Source organism: Carassius gibelio, chromosome B5 (genome assembly GCF_023724105.1).
Source record: "Carassius gibelio isolate Cgi1373 ecotype wild population from Czech Republic chromosome B5, carGib1.2-hapl.c, whole genome shotgun sequence".
Classification (NCBI taxonomy): Eukaryota; Metazoa; Chordata; class Actinopteri; order Cypriniformes; family Cyprinidae; genus Carassius; species Carassius gibelio.
In genome coordinates this window covers 43,218,545-43,239,361 of record NC_068400.1, presented here as the reverse complement: position 1 = coordinate 43,239,361, position 20,817 = coordinate 43,218,545, and the positions used below count along the sequence as shown (strand labels likewise).

Below are 20,817 nucleotides of genomic sequence, written 5' to 3'. Positions count from 1 at the left end.
CATGCTAAAAAATTTACACAATTACTCGTTGTTTCAGTTTAAGTAACGCAAATACTATTATTATTTTAAATAACATAAATTACATTTTAAACATCAATTACTAACGTTTCAGTTTAAAGGCAGCTATTATTAATATTTATTTATTTAATTTTAAAATGCACATTAATAAAATAAAACATTTATAAAAATAAAACATTTTAAAAGTTAACAATTACTCATTGTTTCAGTTTAACAAAGGCAATTATTGACTTTTTATTATTTTATTAGAATTTCTAAACATCAATAACTAACTTTGTTTAAAAGCAACTTTTTTATTATTATCATTATTCATTTTATTTTAAAAATACTAATTGTTCCAGCTTAAATGTAAATCAATTTAATGCATTAATACTACTTTATTACATTTTATTTTCATATAAAATATATAAGGTTCATGTCTCCTGATTCAATGCTGTATCTGACATGATAACGAAACATTTTTAAGTTTATCTTCAACTTACGACTTTTCTAATCAAATATTGATATTCAACTGCAACTGTTCATTTGATTAAACTAGGGCTGTGAATTCAAGAGAACTGTAAAGTCTAGTTTTTAGAGAGAACAGGCATCACCTCTTGGGCAGCGCAGAGAAGTTGGAGAAGACGTATCGTGCCATCATGTCCAGACAGGTCTCCGTCAGCTCCAGGTGGACGGTCTTCAGCGCGTCGTCCGCCTGCATCACCGCGTTCTCGTCAGCCGAGCCCAGGCTGCAGGTGGTGCTGGACATCTGCATCCTGCACAGGACGGGGTCAGGGGTCACACACAGGCATCAGGAGAGTGCACAGAGGGCAAAGAGTGCACCACTTGGCTCCGAGGTCAGATTCTGGTACTAGTTCAGTCAGTCAGATTCATTTGATTCTGATTCAGATATTTGACTGTGGGCGGAGCTACACAGTATTTATGCTTGTATGGATTGCAATTGATCAGAGTCTAAATTTGTCACTTGTCACGGCTGGTTAAAACACAGTGTGAAGATTGAGAGGAGAGTGTGTGAGTGTGTTTGTGAAGATGACAGAGTGTCAGCGGGTAATAAATCAGATGCAGATGTTAAATGAAGCTGAAGTGGCCCACCAAAAACAAACATACACACATGCGCTTAACACACAGAATCACACTCCTTAATTAATCAAATTAGAGGTACTATGTGAGTTTTCTTTGCTTAAAGGAATACTTCGCCCAAAAATGACGCACTCTCTAAAATAACTAAAATAAAACTGAAATAAAATAAAATATAAATATTTCTAAATGATAAATAAATATTTAAATAACATTTTAAAGATTAAAATTACAATGAAAACTGTAAATATAAAAAAGCAAAATCAAACAATGAATAGATACTAGTATATAAATAATACTAAAATAACACTTGTGCTATTTTAATTAATTAATTTATTTATTCTTTTTGTTGAATAAAAATAAAAATTGTTAACTGAAATAAAGGTATACAAATATTAGATAAGAAAATGGGAAAAATGAGAAGTGTTGTCTTGACAAAGAACTGAAGCACAGAAATTACAAACTGAAAAAAAAAAAAAACTAAAACAAGTGAAAATCAGTTAAACCAATAAACAAACAATTGGTTAAAAGCAACAGAACATAAAATTATAAATAATTACTATTAAATTTAAACTTAAATGAAAAAATAAAAGCTACGGTACAATATTTCTAAAACGATAATTATATATAAATAGTAATAAAATAATGTTGGAACCTACAGAAATGTAAATAATTATTCACTATAAACCTCGTTCACGTGTTGCATTAGTAGGAATATGCATGAATAAGAATGAACATTTTTGAGTGAAGGATCTGTTTTTAACTAGGTAGGTAGTGACACAAAACTGGGACTGTAATGCTGACAAACCTTGAGCTGTTTAACACACACCCCTAGAAAAGATCAGCTGCCAGCTTGCGATCCACACACACACAAACAAACACACACACACACACACACACACACACACACACACACCTGTGGAGAGCCGTGTGATTATCCAGGTGATGGGATTAATCTAAGACGGGTATCAGCATCCTGCCCTTCTGTAACCACGGCAACAACATCCCCAGTGAAATCAAGCAAGCCCACATCATCTCCATACAGTCAGATGACACACACACAAAACCCAAGTCAACACACACCGCTGCTGAGCCAAAGTGTTTCTGACGACTACATCGACTCGCTGACCCTGACGAACAGGCACAGGTGAACAACTCATTAACACGACACACACAAGAAAGGCCACAGTCCTTGAGAGAGCACGCACGCATGTGTTTGTGCCAAACAGTGTTACTGAGGAGTAACATTTTTACTTGCTGGATAAAAAATATCAGAAATTTCCCTTAAAGCTCTTATAGCCCCTTTCACACTGCCATTCCAGCAAATACAGGGGTAAAATGTTCCTGTAATTGTTCCCTGGTCGCTAGATTTGGCACTTTCACACTGCCAGTGATAGGGGTGCTCCGATCACGATCGGCCGATCGTTATGCGCATCTCGTCAGTAAAGCCGGTTCTCTAATCAGCGGTTAATTCCATCAGGTGCGTGATTTCACATAGAGCAGCTGTTACTACACAGAGCCGTTGTTAATAGAGAAGATGCGGCAATAAACGCTGAAAATTAACGTGATTTGCGCATCTTCTCTATTAACAACGGCTCTGTGTAGTAACAGCTGCTCTATGTGAAATCACGCACCTGACGGAATTAACCGCTGATTAGAGAACCGGCTTTACTGACGAGATGCGCATTAACGATCGGCCGATCGTGATCGGAGAACCCTTGAAGATCCCATAACGACACGTGACATCAGCGCTTGACGTGTAATGTACGAGTCGACAACACTTGGCACGTTATACTTTAACTGAAGCAAGCAAACGATCTCGGCGTCAGCGCGGAAAGTGAGGAACTAACTGATCTCTGCTTCATTACAGTTTGCACATATGTTCTCGTCACGAATGTTGATCTTCCTTCAAAACAGCCGGTAAAAGATTTGCGCGATAACGCACGTCATCACTTCGATACGGAATTAGATCTGGCTTTTGTTCACACAGCGCTCGTTCCGGATCGATTACCGCAATGTTACTAGGTCCCCGACCCGGGTTCAATTCGGTAATCAATTCCGGGACGTGGTTGCTTTCACACAGAAGGCGACCAGGCAATGTTACGGGAATATTGCGGGTCCGACGTGCAGTGTGAAAGGGGCTTATGTGTGATGAAATGCATTAGGAGAAATCCAGACGGACAATGAAGCAGAACTACTCAGCAGTTTTTTTTCTGAACACTACACAACAAAAAAACACGTCAATTTCAAAATAATAATAATAAAAAAAAACATGAAAACAATATATAAATACAGCTGTAAGCAGCGATGACGGGCCCAAGCCACCGGTGAAATCAGGAAAACGGTGCACAGTGGGCACATGCATTTACAGTAACATCTGGTATTAAGGTTACAGCAATGAAAGGGTTACACTATCACATCAAGAGTGTGAAACACACACATAAACAAAGGGAACAGTATATAAAACTTTGGTAACACTCAACAATAAGGTTTCATTTGTTAACATTAACTATATTAGTAAACATGAAAATATTTATATAGCATTTATTAATCTTAGATTTTTTATTTAATTTTTTTAGATTAACAAACATTAACAGAGATTAATAAATGCTGGAAAAATATTTTGCATCCCTAATGCCCTGTAGTCATGTTGACCGAGTTTTGTGGCGTAGATCGGACGAAAACCCTAGGAGAAGTACTGCAAATCCACAGCAGGCACGTTTCACAAAACCCTGAATAGCCGACTTCCTGTTTGGAGGAGCGCTGGCTGTTACCACACACGTTGTTCAGCCTGATGAGCTCTATCTGTGGAGGAATTTTGGTGACTGTAGGCCAAATGGTCAGTGCTAAACAGCCCCTCAAAAATACTTTAAGGATTAAATTAGCTCACTAAAAACCATCCAGAACCTCATCATACCTAGCAACACATTAGCAGCCACCCTGAATCATGATGACAATTACACGTCTAGCACCGCGCTTCTAGAGCTGAGGTCTGAAAAAGCCAAACTACACGAGCATTTCATCAACAAAAGGCCATTTTCATTTCATCTCAACGGGGAACAAGGGATGAACGTGGAGGATATGTGGGCGTTAGAGATGAGGAACACGCAGACAAGTGTCAGTGTGACCCACGTCATCCGACGCTTCATAAACCATCACAATAAAAACTATATTCTGTCTTCATAACAACTCACAAGCAGCGACACAGGATTGAGTCTGGCCTTTCTCTCCCTGTCACTCCACTAAAACTACTTCCAATTTTATAAGGAAAAGGAGATTCAGGAGATTTCACAGTAACACTACAATTTAAATAAATACGGGAAAGTAATACTTTTAAGGTGATAGACATTTCATTTATCACAGCCTTTTTAACATGAGACTAGTGTGACAGAATCACTTACTTTGCTTTTGTAAAAATGTTTTAAAAAATTAATAAAATTCAAGGCAAATTTGAAGCAGCACAATGCATTTAAACCTCAAAAGTGAATGAACCCTGTGCACTTCCACTGAGAGTGTGTTACTGTAAACACAGCCAGGTAAAAGGGTCAGAGTTATTTTCTGTAGTAATTGACAAACACTGTTGATAGAGATTAGCTCAATCTGAAGCATTCCTTCAGCTGCTTTGCTCGAGGGCACAATTGACTTTTTCCTCACCGGAATCGATCCAACAACCTTCTGGTTAACCGACCTGAGCCTCAACCACCACATCAAACCAAATCACACTAGCAACAGGGCCATTCAGCACATAAACACACACACAACCAACTCACGCAGACAGGAGAGTCCCAGTTTGTGTCTTTACATGTGATCATTGAGCAACTCTTCAGCTGAAGTGGACGCCTCAAATTCTGCATTTGCACTTTAAATGCATACAATTTCTAATATTTAAATCAAACCAAGAATCTGTAATGTTTTTCCAATGTCCATAAAGTCTCTGAATCCTGGGCGTCCATTACAGCTGAGCATAATACTAAACCCTTTTATAAAAATTATGGTATCCTCTTAACAATTTATAGCACTGCTGTGTCACAGAGAAAACATTTCACTGTCCACCTGCTCTTCACATGCACATCAAGCCCTCAATCATCTCTGTTTGTCGCTGTCGGATGATTGTTGATGTCTTTGTCCATGTAATTTTACTCTATTAATACATTAAGCGATGACAGAGCTGAATATACATGCGTGGAATAGTGACTGCAGTACAAATCTTCACCCGATAGCAATTAGTGTTTGATTTTTTCAGAGAAGGTAATGAAAAAGTTTAACTTTTTATGAGTTGATCTTATTAAAAACGCAAAACTAAAGCCGTATATTTCCTTCATATTGACTTTCAGAACAGGAAGAGTCAAATTGCTTGTGATTTAAGTAAAGTTAGACATTATAAGCTCACTTTTACAGCCAGTGTCGACCAAGAATGCAATTACATCATAACGGGCAACCTTGAAATTACCCAAATTAGAGCCCTTGGCACAGAAATACTTTAGGTAATTAGTAACCCAATGGCAAGGTAATCTGAAAAGATACTAGATAATAAAACAAATATGCTGGATGAAGTCCCTGTGTTTGCTAATAACAGATGCTCTATTCATTAACGTCCTGTAACTTGGAGGCGCTGGACTGATTAATAGGTTTTATGGTAATTAGATGCACTGGGTTAATAAAACACAGACATTCGAAGGCAAATATTACTCGAAATGTCTCTCCATCTGCCAGGATGCAGCAGTCAATTGTTTGATGCTAGGCTATCCTCTGCTGGTTGTAAGCGGTGCTGCAATATGCTAATGAGTTCAGTAGCAGAAGCACGTGGTGCTTAGACTTCACATTTAAATATATGTAATTGAAAACAAAACTGTGAGGGAAAGTTTTTTTTGCATGGAAAACAACACATTGTGTTTTTTCATATGGGAAAAGTGTAACTGTTTCATACAAGAAAGGAATTTATGTTTTTATTGGGTAGAAAACAAACCATGGAGGGACAGCATTTGAAGAGGGTGTCAGTGAAACATTTCCAGCATGTTTGCAGCTTATTATTGCGCAACTTTTTGTTCATGATTCAAAACGCAGTATGATAAACATGAATGAATACTGTACCTGGATCATGTGTAAAGAATGTGTGAATATGATGTGAATAAAACAGGCCCAGACAGGCAGCAAGCTGAGCAAGTGGAGTGCGCCCCCAGTGACTGGGAGCTGAAATTCAACAAACACCAAAGACACAGAAGCTACTTTCGCATACTTTCAAATGTGCATGCTTTCTGTGTGCAGTACAGAACCCCTAAAGAGACATGGAGATGTTGAAAAGATGGGATGGGATACATATTAATGCAATTTTTGAGAATGTAAAGTTTCTTGAGGGTACACTAAAGTTTTGCAAGACAATGCAAAATCATTTAAATATAGCGCAGTTTCTTAGGGGAACGCAAACATTTGCAAGATAAAGTTTTGCATGTGAAGGAAATGTTTCTCTCGCAGAAGTATTTTGTTTCCCCAAGAAACTTTGTTTGCTCGCAAAAGTGCAGAAATATAATTTCTCCTCCCAACTCATTATTTAATTGCAAACATTTTATGAGCAATTCTTTTCTTTTTTTTAGATAACGCAACTGTTGTTACCAAAGAGTTAAAAAGTTTTGCAAGCAAATGCAAAGTTTCTTGGAGGAAATAAAGTTTTGCCCGAAAACGCAAAAGCACTGAAATAAAACGCAAAGTTTCTTAGACACAAAAGTTTTAATGGCGAACACAAAAGCATAAAAAAAATTTCAATCAATTTTCCATTTTTTTTTTCAATCGCCATGTCCCTTTAGGGGCTCTGTAGTAAAGCAATTTGTTCGCTGGAAAAAACACACCACACACAATAAGCATGGTAAAAGCAAATAAAAAACGGGGTTAAGCTGAAATCAAAACAGATGCTCACAAGGCTCGGCGCATGCATCAACATTACCATCAATGAAACGCAAGAAAATGACAAAACCCTCCTCCAGCATGCACCCTTTCCAGCCCAATCAGAATCACCCTAAACCAGATGTCCACGCCCACCCCGCATCGCCAAGACAATGCCCCGCCCCGAATGCCCAAGCCCCGCCCACCGACCCTGCATACAGAAAAGGAAAGCAGGGATATCAATCGGCTGTTGATGTTTGAGGTGACCAAAAATGCTCTACCTGCGCACCGCATGCTCGGACACACTGATGCTTCGGGAGCGGAAGGCGTCCATGGCCGACAGATCTTTCAGGTCTCTAACGGGAGAGTTTGCGCTGGGGCCTTGCTTCGCCACTTTGGTCATCCGCAAACTGCCCCGAGGGCAAACGAGGTCAGGTGTGCGTCAGCATAACGTCGTGACCAGAGAGGGTTGGGGAGAATTTGGGGCATTTTAACCATGTTGGCATGGGTGGATGGGGGAGTGCGATTGGTTGTGGAGTGTCACGAAAGGGGCCAGCGACCAATCCCAGGTGTCGGCAACCCCCCCAAACCACGCCCACCACGCATGGCCCAATCAGAGGAGGGGGGAGGGGTCAAATAAGGATGTGAAAGGAAAACAAAGTAACTTGGTCAGCAGTGCACACCGAGAACCAGAAAACAGGGATGACACTTAAAAACAAAAGATAAAGGAGGAAACAGAAACTGGAAGGAGAAACAGCATAAAAAAGATCAAAAGAGACACAACAAGGCATAAAGTAAGCAATATACTGTCAGCATTCTACCAAAGGAATGAAAGAGGAGAAAATAAATGAAAAACTCATCAGAGATCACAAACAAACTGGTTCAGGGAAGAAAAAAAGCATTCAGACACTGCTATGATCATTATACTGGAAGTGAATAGCAATAGGAAATGAGTGATATGATCATGTGAATATGGGTGATTTAATACAGCAAAATTAAACATGAATGACTGGATGAGGTGAAACTAGAAACTGGAACAGAGAATATAAAGCGTGGAAAACAAGAAAATCTAAATATGAACCATGTTTATATACACATCAGATTAATATTGGTTTTCTGGTGAAGACTTGATCCTGAAATTAGCATTACCTTGCCAGCCTCTGACCTAAAATATTATTTTATGATTAATAATTTAACAAAACACATTAGCATTTTCACTCTTCTGATGTTGGTTAAATGGTTGCATGGCATACAGGTAAACTAATAAAATATTGTTTTATTTAAAAAAGATATTTTATATAACATTATGCAATTATAAGCTTTCTTATCAACCTGTGAACCAGTACGTCAGTATTCAGTTAATTAATTCATTTAAACAGAGAGTCTAAAGTTGATTTGTATCACTACATTTTCATAAATGTCTGAATATTGTTGTGCATGTAAATGGCGGATCTTTCTCTTTTTCAGGCTTTTTTTCATCTAAAGCTTCAGTCTGGATGACAGGACAAGCCACAGAAACTAAAGCTGAATACAGAATCAGGACAATCAGATTAGATGGCTTTGTGCCTCTGGACATAGCTGATAATGGACTGTATTAGTGATATGCCTGGAAAAACATCCATGGTGTTGCTATAATTGCAATGCATTCTGTGCTGCACCAGGTGTGCTGGTTAAAATGGTTCAGTAAGAAGTTACCATGGAAATTTCCTGGATTATGGGATAGTGGCTGTTTTCACGCCTAGTACATAAAGTCAAATGCAGAAAAGTGGAACCAGAGAATGAATGAAGTAGAAAAAAGGGCTTATAATAAGAAATAAATGGGAAATAATAGGGAACAGGAAATAAATCAAATCCAGATGTTAGTAGGCAGGACTATGGTCCCTTTCTTAGACATTATATTACTAGTTATTTGGACTATTACAGGATGGGACACTGACTCATTATTACATATCAAGCCAAGTTTTAGAGATGTGTGTACTGTTTGTATTCAGGTGTTTCTTCAACTATGGGAATATTTTAAACTTTAAACACTAATAACTATAAGGTTTAACTACTGATAAACACACTGCTTTCATGAACCCTCACGAACATTTACACCACAGCGTCATTCCCATCACATCTCAAATCATAATTCATCATAATTCTGTGGAGGAAATTAGATGTTTCATTTTATTTATTTTTTTTAATAAAATTACCAAAAAAAACATAGTGAGCATTTTACGCATACTTAACATGTTCAGACTGTCAATATTACAGTTTTATCAAAAATGCACAAAAAAAGTGTTTTAAAATATATAAAAATATATTTATAAATATACTGCTTTCACAAAATAAATATTATAATATCGACTAATGACCAATATCTTCTTCAATCAGTCTTTTGAAACATGCAATAATTTTTTTTTATTAAACTTAAGAACATAAAACTATAAAAGGAATTTAAAATGTCTTTCTTTAAAAAATCTCCAATCTCCAAAGTTTTAATGTGACGTTCATACAGCAAAAAAGTCCAAATCTGTAAGTCTGAATAAAAATCAATCGCTGGGACCTAAAGTGGCCGTAGTTGAAGAAACAGTCTTTCATCAATGAACTGTTAATGGTTTGGATGTGAGAAACAGTCACCACTGAGACAGATGATGAGAGAAAGAGAAATAAATGAGACCGATAAGACAGAAATAAGCAAAAGAGACGTCCCACAGTCAAACTAGCATCTGTGAGTTGATGTTCTGACATAATCAGACACATGAAGCCAGAAATCACCACACTACCAACAAAAATAAATAAATGAACCAACGATTGGTGCCTGAATGACAATCATGTTTTGAGTTGTTTCTACAGCAAAACCTAGCATGAGTCACACAATGATCCGGCCCTGTGTGTGTGTGTGTGTGTGTGTGTGTGTGTGTGTGTGTGTACCTCTTGGGCCTCTCGTTCAGGCTGGTGCTGCGCGCTCTGAAGCTGCTCTGCTCGTGAGTGTCATCGAACGGCAGAAGAGCGTTTGAACGGAGACCCTAATCACACATAAAAACACACTCACGTCAAGAACAACCGATCAGCCAGTCTGTAAACACACGAGCCCAACAATCCCATCATCCACCTTGGTGATGTACTGAACGAAGTCTTTCCTGAAGGGCAGTCTGCAGCGTATGAACCACATGGCGATCACATGATGGGCGAGAGACACTATGTACTGATTAAACCTACAGAGAACGAGGAAAAACAAGAACACACATCATTTGAAATCATTTGACTCAATATACAAGTCTCATAGGCTCACAATGTGAATATATTGTAAAATGTAATTTATTCGTGTGACGTGAAGCTGAATTTTCATCATCATTGCTCCAGTCTTCAGTGTCACATGATCCTTCAGAAATTATTCTGATTATGCTAATGTGAGAAACATTTATTATATCAATGTTAAAATCAGCTGTGCTGCTTCATCCTTTTGTGGAAACTTTTTGATAAATTCCTTAACGAACAGAAAGTAAAAAAAAAAAATTGCCTTTATTTGAAATATAAATCTATTGTAACATTACAAATGAATCTCAAGTAGTCAAATATCTAATTAAGAAAAAACTGTGTGTGTGTGTGTGTGTGACCATACTCACTTTGAGGGGTTGGTGTATGGCAATGATATAGCAAACACGCTAACATACTGCTCAGCTACGAAGTTAGCATACAGATGTGGGAGCCGCACTAATGCTGAGAGAGAGACGAGACAAAGCATCAGTTCTTGAGCTGTGTTTGATGCACAGGTGTCATAATGCTGTGGTGGTATCCTGAATGTAGAATGTGTGCTATAGAGTCTGGGAACATGATGTCAGCAACGCAATGCATTCTGGGACTTTAGGACACGGACACTGCTGTATGTATTGTATTGGATTGATAATAGACTGTTTTGTTTGCTCTTTACAGCTAAAAAATAAGTTACAATGGTAAAACCTTGTTGTGTAATTAACTGCCATACTCTTACTCATGACCGGCATGGAAAAATAATTTGAATGGAGTGCGATTTTTCAGCTTTCCCGCTGGAAAACCGCACCTTGATCTCAGGTCTCCGAGTTAACAAAGCGGCGTCACATAGCTTGGTTAACAGCAGTAAGAAGGAAAAGAAGGATTGTCCCTTTGGTCTGATATATACACACGTATGTATGTGCATTTATATAAATATAAATATACAGAAATGTACGTTATATAAACAACTTTTTTTTGGATGTGATTAATCGATTTGACAGACTTAACGTTACATTAAATGCTACCTATGCATGAACCACATCTCCTGCATTATAGGTGTTATATTGCATACCACCTGTTACAGTAATAAACGGCAAAATTGATCAATTCTGTATCTCTTTATTTGTGCATCATAACGCACTGAGGTTAATTTGTACAGTTTACAATAACGCATATTAAAAAGTAAAGGGGCCGTGTAACTCGCTCGTTGATGCGGAAAATGTGTAGTTTCTGCACCAATCCATTTGTAAATTGCAGGTGAGACTCGAGAGATTTATCCTTTTTAAACTGATCAGAGGTGTACGCTCTGACACTACAAACAAGGTAAGAAAACACATTGGGGAAGGTTACGAGCGACAGCCCTTTAAGATCATCCGAACACTCTTTGTGTTCGTGCAGATTGAGTTCGTTGATTGTCTTGATTTTTTTCGAAATACCGCATCTTTGCTTCCTTGTTGAGTTTTTCTTTATATGTAATCTTACATTTGATCTGTATGTCATGTCACTTTCACTTTCACTTTTACTGATAAGCGTGTCCACAAAAATGGCCGCGACTACCCAGAATGCAATGCGCGGTGACGTAGTTTCCCAAGCTCTATATTCTGATTAGTCGGAGTGAGAGAGGCTAGCTCTGATTGGTCAGAGTGAGAGAGGCCGGCTCTGATTGGTCAGAGTGAGAGAGGCCGGCTCTGATTGGTCAGAGTGAGAGAGGCCGGCTCTGATAGGTCAGAGTGAGAAAGGCCGGCTCTGATTGGTCAGAGTGAGCGAGGCCGGCTCTGATAGGTCAGAGTGAGAGAGTGGGCGGGCTTGCACTCACTGGACAGGAACTCCAGCATGGGCGAGGCCATGGCCACGGTGGCTGAGATGTGCGTGAGCTTGACGATGAGGGCAGGCAGGAGCTTGATCATGATGTCGGGCATCTCTACGGTGCACATGGTCAGAGCCACCACACACTGCTTAGCACAGCGATAGATCAGCCCCTTCTCCAAACACTGCACCAGCTCCCTCTGAGACAGCAGCAGAACACACACACACACACACACACACACATACATTTACCCACAGTAAGGACTGGCAACTCTCACCACCCAGACCTGTCTGCTCAGACATCTGCCTACAGAATAATAAACTAATAATACAGTTATAATAAATACATTAAAATAAATAAGTAATACATTTAGGTAAATGTTTTCTTACATAAAATGTAATAAATATCTTTAATAATACACTTTAATTTAAATGAAGCTGTTCCCCCTATGCTGTTCTTTGGCCAGCGAGGCCCAGGTGTCGGTGTCACCTGTCGGGACTGCTCCAGGTGGCTGTGGTACGAGGTGAGGGCGGTGAGAACAGGAACCACAGCGAGCTGAACATCAGTGAGGGAGAATCCATCAGGAGTCTTCTTCAGTCGCTCCGATATCAGACGGTCGCTCACCTGCACACACACACACACACACACATTAGAGCCTACCCCGTTTCTGTTTTCTAAGTGTGTAGAGTTTGTTACCGTTGAGCAGAGGGTCGAGCATAGATGATCAATTTTGCAGGGTGACGTCAGGATCAAGACTTTGTACTGGATGGTGATGGACATCTTATCCAGAACCAGCTTCAGCACCTTCCAGTCAGTCTCCTGCAAACCACACAAAGAGCTTGTGTTTTACCACACAAACAGATTGTGTTGCACTTAAACTATATGTTCAAGGAATGCTAAAACACAGGGTAATGTGTAAACAAATGATTACAGCACCACGATATCATCAATATGCCATGGTGTTGTCAGAGTAATGTTAAAGGGAAGAGCTGTGTGTGTGAATGTGTACCATCTTCAGGCACTGTAGCAGCACGCTGAAGGCCAGGCTGTAGGGCAGATAGGCCGTGCGTATGGAGGAGGGCGGAGCCGCCGGTGTCGGACTTCCTGTCGGCGGAGACACACTTCCTGTCGTCTTTTTCTCAGCCACTCTTTTCTCCGACTCTCTGAAACCAGACATTTGAGATTTAGTCAGTCTGCATGCTCTCCTTGATAACTTATACTTCATTTTGGTAACAGATGTAAATAAATGTATACAGTTCAATTTAATAAAACACAATAATTTAAAAATAAATGTAAATATATTTATACTTTCTTAACATTTTCTAATAAATATAATCAATCTGAACATTAAGCTTTATTTATTTTTAATAATATAATATTTTATTTTGTTTAAATAATAAATTGAATTAAATGTATACATCATTTAAATGATGAAATATTTTGTTTAAATTTATTAAATAAAATTTCGTCAACCTGAATATCCCCCTTAATAATTTATACATAACTTAAATTTATTTCTTATATATATTTATACATAACTTAAATTTATATATAAATAATTTATTTAAATTTAATAACACATAATAATTTACATAATTACATTTTATTGAAACTAAATTCAATTGAACGTTTACTTCTCATTTAATAACAATGAAAATGCATTTAAAGCTTTTTAAACGCAATGATACATTTAAATTCTATTTAAATAAAGAAAGATTAAAGGAAGCATACATTTAATACATTTATACACATGAATAGTACATTAAATTAAAACACGCATTTTAGATTAATTTAAATGGAATACCACAGTCAATCTGAATATCTTAATCATTTATACTTTAATTAATAGATAATAATTGTAAATACTTTCACACTTTATTAAAACCTAAAACATTTTCAGTTAAAACTATTTAATAAATCTAAATATATTTATACTCTGAAACTGATATCCTTTAGCATCCTCCTTAATAAATGCATGTGAGAAAACAGCACCAAACATACGCTGGTGTTCTTACCCGTCGTCACAGTGACAGTATGGGCTGAACCTCAGGACCCCATCTTTATTGGGGACACCCAGATGATGAAGAGAGTCTGCCCTCATCATCAGTAAGAAATCAAAGACCTGACACACAAACAGAGGGAAGTCCAGGTGATCTGAGAAGGTTACTGAGGTCTAGTGTGCTGCTGACCGGGAGTCTGACCTGGAGGCGTATGGAGCTCCCGATGGCACTGAAGTATCTGTTCTTGTAGTGAAGCTGCAGATGAGAGATCAGCAGCTCGTACACGCGGCTGGCGTGACTGGCCGGCAGACTGTACAGTTTACTCTGAGAACACACACACACACAGCGTCACTGGAGCGGACACTGAGAAAGATCACCATCACACTGATGAGTGCAGGTGTTGTCGTACCTGAAGGATGTCCAGCAGACCCAGTACAGCGGTGCGGACGTCCTCCATGGGAGACTCCACTGACATCTCTCTCTCTCCCTCCAGAGAACACGTTAACGGACGACTAGCGACCTGCAGGAGCACAGGAGCACACAAAGCAAGTCTCATTCACATATATACTACGATGGAAACACATTTAATGAATGAACCAATGGATGCACATTTAAACTGTCATGTGACTGAATCATTTGCTCTTAGAGAAAAGGCCTCTGCTGCAGATTGCTAGAAAACACTGCTACTCTGTTAAACAGTTAATAAATTCATACTTCATTTAAATGCATTCATATACCTCATTTAAATTCAATAGATATATATTTATTAGTGCTGTCAAATGATTAATAATTTTGTTTATGTAATATATGTGTGTGTAGTACTGTGTATATTATGTGTATATCATGTACATATAGATACACACACATACAGTATATATATTTTGAAAATATTTGTTTATTTATATTCTTATATATATTTAATATATAAACATAATATATTTTCTTAAATATATACATGTGTGTTTGTATTTATATATACATAATAAATATATACAGTACTATACACACATATATTATGTGAAGAAAAAATTATTTTAGATGTGATTAATCATTTGACAGCACTAATATTTATATAAACATAAACATATCTTTAATAATACATCTAAAATCAAACAATATTTCATTTGAATGCACTAATAAATCTAAATAAATCAATGCTTATATTAAGTATTGATGAAGTTGTACTTAATTTTAATACTTTGTGCATAAAAAGTATAATTATATTAATTTAAAATGTAATAATAAATGCAAATAAATCTATGCTTGATTGAAATGGAATACATTAAAATAAAGTTAGACTTAATTTAAATGTAATATTAAATTAAAATATATCCACTGTAATAATATGTTTTAATAAAACATTTAAATAAGGGTAAACTCATTTATCACAATAAAAAACTACATCACAATGGCTTCCACATTGGCTTCAACTTCCATTTCTATTTTTATTCTGCACCAGTTTCCCAGGAAGTGACTGAATTCACAAACCCTGTATTGTATAAACTGAATCTGCAGCTTGGATGAAAGAGTTAATGACCCACGTCTCTGTGGCTATTGACAATAAAAGTGAGATGCAGCCAATGGAAAAAGTACTGAATGATTTATATCTCATCCTATAATCTAAACACTTGGTATTGATTTGGCCAACCCTGAACTATTTCACGTGTCAGCCACAGAACTACTTGTCCTTAACCATGCAAACATTCTATTTTTTAAATTTTAAATGTCAACTGAAGAGAGTGGAATGCTTCCGTTAGTGACATCATCGGCGCAGCACCTTCTCGATGATGTCGAGCAGACTGCTGAAGTGATGCGTGCTGCAGCCCTCGGCCAGATCCACCAGCAGCTGCGTGGCCTGTTTCCTGACGGACAGATCTCGATCTTCAGCGATCTGACCCAGCTGAGGAATCACCACCACCTCGATCAGCTCCTCCTGGTCACGGAGAACACACACATTCAGGAACACCAACGGGGAGCTCACGCACATTTGGTGTAGGACTGACCTCATAGAGCTGGCGGTTTGTGCTGAGCACGAAAGACAGGATGTCCAGGACCTTGATCCTGATCACAGTCCGGCTCTCGTTCCTGACACACACGAGAGAGAGAGAGAGAGAGAGAGAGAGAGAGAGAGAGATGTCATGCCCAGGGTTTGGTTTAAGTGTGACTTGTGATGAAGTGATGAAGTGATGAATAACCGGACCTGAAGAACTTCTCCATGAGTTTGAGCAGGTTCTGCAGCCATCCGTCTTTGGCCGGCTGGATGGACTGAGCTCGGTAGGAGATCAGCGTCAGCACAGACGCATCCTACAGGACAGATCACACCCAAATAATACAATTCACTTAAATACATACATCCTTTTTTAACACTGGATAATACATTTAGTGAATGTGGATCTCCTCATTCAGTTATACTTAAAATCATTGTTATTATAAATGTAAATAAATATATAATTCATTTAAATGTAATAATATCTTTTAATTTTAATTAAATGTTGTGAGTTTAAATACGTATACTTTCTTTAAAATTAAATAAATTCAGTCAATCAAATTTTATTTTATTATAATAATGAATTGAAAAGTACACTTCAATTGAAGTCATAATACTGTACATTTGGATTCAAATTTAATCATACATTTAAATAAATTTATATTTTCTACCTGAATTTCCTCTAATTTATACTTAATTCAATTTTAATAATGAATTTAAATAAATTAAAAAACTAATTATTTTAATCTTTAATTTCAAAATAAATGTAAACACATTTAAACTCTATAAACATAATAAATTTAGTCAATCTTAATTTATACATAATTTAATTTTAATAATGAATTTTAATAAATCTATACTTGATTTCAATTTAATAATACATTTTAATTTTGTTTAAATTTAACAATACATATCTGAATATCCTCCTTAAATAAACAACAAATTTAGCCTGAATATAATCCTTAATTTATACTTAATAAAAATGTTATAATAAATTCAAATAAATATATATGTAATTAAAATGCAAAAATACATTTTAATGTTTAATAATAGATTTAAATGAATGAATGGATTGAACGGCTTCAGAAGAGGACAGACTCACGGGGCGTTTATCAGCACACTTCTCCACCAGACTGAAGAGCGTCTGTGAGGATCCGAGGAAGTCGTTCTGCTCGTACAGCTCCTCCACGGTGCTCAGTAACTCATAAACTATCACCTTCAGATCAGGGCTGCCCATCGTCTGCACACACCACATGCACGAAGAGCGTCAGGAGATAAACACCTACCGGACATCTCAGTGTGTGTGTGTGTGTGTGTGTGTGTGTGTGTGCCTGTATCTGCTGCAGGAGTCTCTCTACGATGGACAGCAGGACGTCCCACGTCACGACCTGCAGCTCGCGGCCGTACTTCTTGATGAGTCGTGAGATCGACAGCACGATCTCGTAGGACACCACCTCATTAGCACAGCTCATGGCCTGGGCACAGGGGTCAGAGGTCAAACACTGGCAGGTCTCGTGAGGTATATGAAAACACAGACTGGAGGCAGATGTGCAGACACCTTGTAGAAGGAGGGCAGGACCAGAGTGGGCGTGATTTTGAGGTCAGGAAGTCTGTGAGCGCCCCACAGCGCCATCCCAACAAAAAACACAGCACCCCTGAGAAGAGCGGCGTCCTCACTGTACACGCTACACACACACACACACACACACACACACACACTTCTGAGATCAACAGAACAGATAACTTTACAACAATTTAACAGTTCATAACAACACTTATGATATTTCACAACTCTTAATCTCAAACAAAAGCAAAAAATTGTTTTTGAAAATCTGCCTTTAAAAGATTAAATATTAATTGAAATATAAACATATTAATAACATATTAATAAATGTTTATTACATTACAAAAAAACTATATCATTGTCATTATATATATATATATATATATATATATATATATATATATATATATATATATATATATATATATATACACACACACACACACACACACACACATTAATAAATACATTAATATATTAATAATAAAATAATTATTATGAAGGCATTAATAGTAGTAGTATCGATAATAACTTCAGTTATATAAAGCAAAAAATTGCTTTTGAAAATCTGCCTTTTTAAAATATTAAAAAAACCATTATTTTTTCTTTATCAAGTATAGTAGTTGTTGTTGTTATTATTATTATTATTAATGTTGTTGTTGTTATTATTATTATTATTATTATTAATGTTGTTGTTGTTGTTGTTATTATTATGAAGAAGAATTTCAAAATAACATATATTTGATGTATTTATAAATGTGTATATTTAAGATAATACTAAATGTATTTATGAATATATATATGTGTGTGTGTTGTTATTATTATTAACAACAGTAATTTTTTTTATATAAGGCATTTCTAAGTAGTTATTCAAATTAAAGAACAAAATGAACAAATAAGAAATATAGATAATAATTTAACTGCTAAAATTACTGTATTAAACAAAAAGCATTATTTATCTAATAAACATTATTTATTAGACTAAACTAAACTTACTAACTAAACCAGGAAAGTAAATAATGTATTTTATTATAGCTCAGTGATCTGTCAGGAATGTAATGTAATGTTCAGAATAGTTTCAGATCTAAACGGACTTGTCTGTGTGAGTGAGTACCTCTCCTCCATGATCCGGCACATGGTGTATACGGCACTGTGACCCAGGTGTGTCCCCAACACTTTACGCATCAACTAGACACACACCAACAGAGAGGTCAGAGCAGGCTTACGAGCTGCACCACACACACATGATGGGATATATTCATCTCAGTGTACCTTCCAGCAGGACTCACAGAACTCCTTCACGTTAACGGTTCGGCACAGAGTGATGATGAACACCGTCAGAGAGTCCGAGGGCAGGCAGTTATAACACACCACCGCGTCCAACACCTGCAGCGCAACCTACACACACACACACACACACACACACACACGGATGAACCCATTCAGATATCACAGATTGTGTGGTAATCCAAAGGCCACTGTTTTACCTCAATATCAGTGGAGGAAGTCGTCCGGTTACACAGAAGGCAGATTTTCCTGTGAGAAACAAATCAGTGATGTTAGTGTGTGTGTGTGTGTGTGTGTGCGGGCGCGCGTTCTTGTTTTTGTGACATATCAGGACACAACTCTGTATAATGACATGGGTATGACACAGGTATTACAAGGAGAGGGTGACTTATGAGGACATAACCCATGTCCCCATTTTTCAAAACTCTTATAAATCATACAGAATTAGTTTTTTTGAGAAAGCAAAAATGCACAAAATGTGCTTTTCCTTCACTATTTTGACCCAAAAAAAAAAAAAGAAAAAAAAAACTAATTCATGTAGAGACAAATTTACACTAAAAATTCAACATTCAAACGTTTGGGGTCTTTAAGATTTTTTTACAACTAAAAATAACTGTTTCCTCCTTCAATATATTATAAAATGTAATTTATTCCTGTGATCAAAGATGTATTTTCAGCATCATTCCTCCAGTCTTCAGTGTCACGTGATCTTCAGAAATCATTCTAACATGATGATTTGTTGCTCAATAAACATATAATATAACATATAAACACTGTGTAAACCATAATACTGTATTTACTGATGAAAGGAAAGCTCAAAAGAACAGCATTTATTTGAAATAGAAATCTTTTGAAAATGTCTTTACCGTCACTTTTGATCGATTCAATACATCCTTACTGAATAAAATACTTATTCTTTCAAAAAACACAATCCTACTGACCCCAAACATTTGAACTGAAGTGTATATATAGTGTCTACATGTCAAGCTTCAAGCATTTAAGCAGAAGCTTTCAAAAAGATCATCATCTGCGTGTGTTTTCTTACTGGACCATGAGGGAGATGTTCTCATCCAGGTAGCAGGAGTTGAATTTGACCAAGTTCACGAGGACATGCAGGAAGTCTGCTGACAGACCGATGTCCATCCACAGCAAGACGAACCCAGCTAAGAGAGAAAACACACACAAACACACATTACAATCTGCTAAACAAACCATTCGTTATATAGAAAACAGCAGCTCCGTCGTTTGTTAGACATCTTCTTCTGTGTCCCACAGGTCGGAGACAGAAAGTCATAAAGGTGAGTAAAAGAGTTTCTTTATTCTCTTTAACACAAAAGAAGATATTTTAGAGCATGCTGAAAACCAAACAGCTGCCGGTACCCATTGACTTCCATAGTATTTTTCCCCATACTATGGATGTGAATGGCTACCGAGGTCAAAATGTATTATTTTGTGCCTAGAAAAGACAGAAACTCATACAGGTTTGGAACAACTCAAGGGTGAATAAATGATGACCGAATTGTCAGTTTTGGCTGAACGGTCCTGTAAAGAACACCAGCAGGTGCGATCCGTACCGATCTCCTCCTCTAGGTGGGTGACGTCTTTCCCGTTCTCCGTGAGGGCCTTGAACACCTCCAGTCTCTCGGCCAGATCTTCATTACAGGGCTGATAGTCCAAAACGATCTTAAAGAAGTGCGCTCTGAGCGGACCCAAGCGCTCACCCTGCACAAGAAGATCAGGAGGAAAGCGTGAGTGCTGTTCGCCGCATTGATGCGTTGTGGTTGGTAAGGTGTTCGAAATGTGCACCTGTCCCTGTATAATGGCTCTCAGCAGCAGCAGCACTGCATGACGGGCTTCAGCCGGCTGCTCAGGATGCATCATGTCCTCCACGGCCTTCCACACGGCCTCCACCGCATGCTGAAACACACACAGCACACTTCAGATCCGCTCGTCTGCACATGGC

General features: G+C 37.5%; 1 protein-coding gene across 22 annotated transcripts in view; it reads right to left on the bottom strand.

The window, feature by feature from the left end:
- Positions 1 to 20,771, bottom strand: part of LOC127957193 (tuberin) — a gene marked incomplete at both ends in the record, with an annotated part of 136,967 nt that extends 116,196 nt beyond the window's left edge. For 2 of the 22 annotated variants that reach the window (XM_052555603.1, XM_052555620.1), the window contains 22 exon segments: positions 9,889 to 9,983; positions 10,070 to 10,172; positions 10,584 to 10,677; positions 12,026 to 12,215; positions 12,506 to 12,640; positions 12,713 to 12,835; positions 13,026 to 13,179; positions 14,032 to 14,138; positions 14,218 to 14,340; positions 14,426 to 14,536; positions 15,794 to 15,949; positions 16,020 to 16,101; positions 16,217 to 16,320; positions 17,106 to 17,243; positions 17,335 to 17,478; positions 17,562 to 17,688; positions 18,682 to 18,755; positions 18,840 to 18,965; positions 19,055 to 19,103; positions 19,900 to 20,017; positions 20,429 to 20,576; positions 20,661 to 20,771. In XM_052555603.1, coding sequence (XP_052411563.1) covers positions 9,889 to 9,983; positions 10,070 to 10,172; positions 10,584 to 10,677; positions 12,026 to 12,215; positions 12,506 to 12,640; positions 12,713 to 12,835; positions 13,026 to 13,179; positions 14,032 to 14,138; positions 14,218 to 14,340; positions 14,426 to 14,536; positions 15,794 to 15,949; positions 16,020 to 16,101; positions 16,217 to 16,320; positions 17,106 to 17,243; positions 17,335 to 17,478; positions 17,562 to 17,688; positions 18,682 to 18,755; positions 18,840 to 18,965; positions 19,055 to 19,103; positions 19,900 to 20,017; positions 20,429 to 20,576; positions 20,661 to 20,771 — 2,612 coding nt within the window. 22 annotated transcript variants of the gene reach the window in all.
- Positions 20,772 to 20,817: the final 46 nt, after the last annotated feature.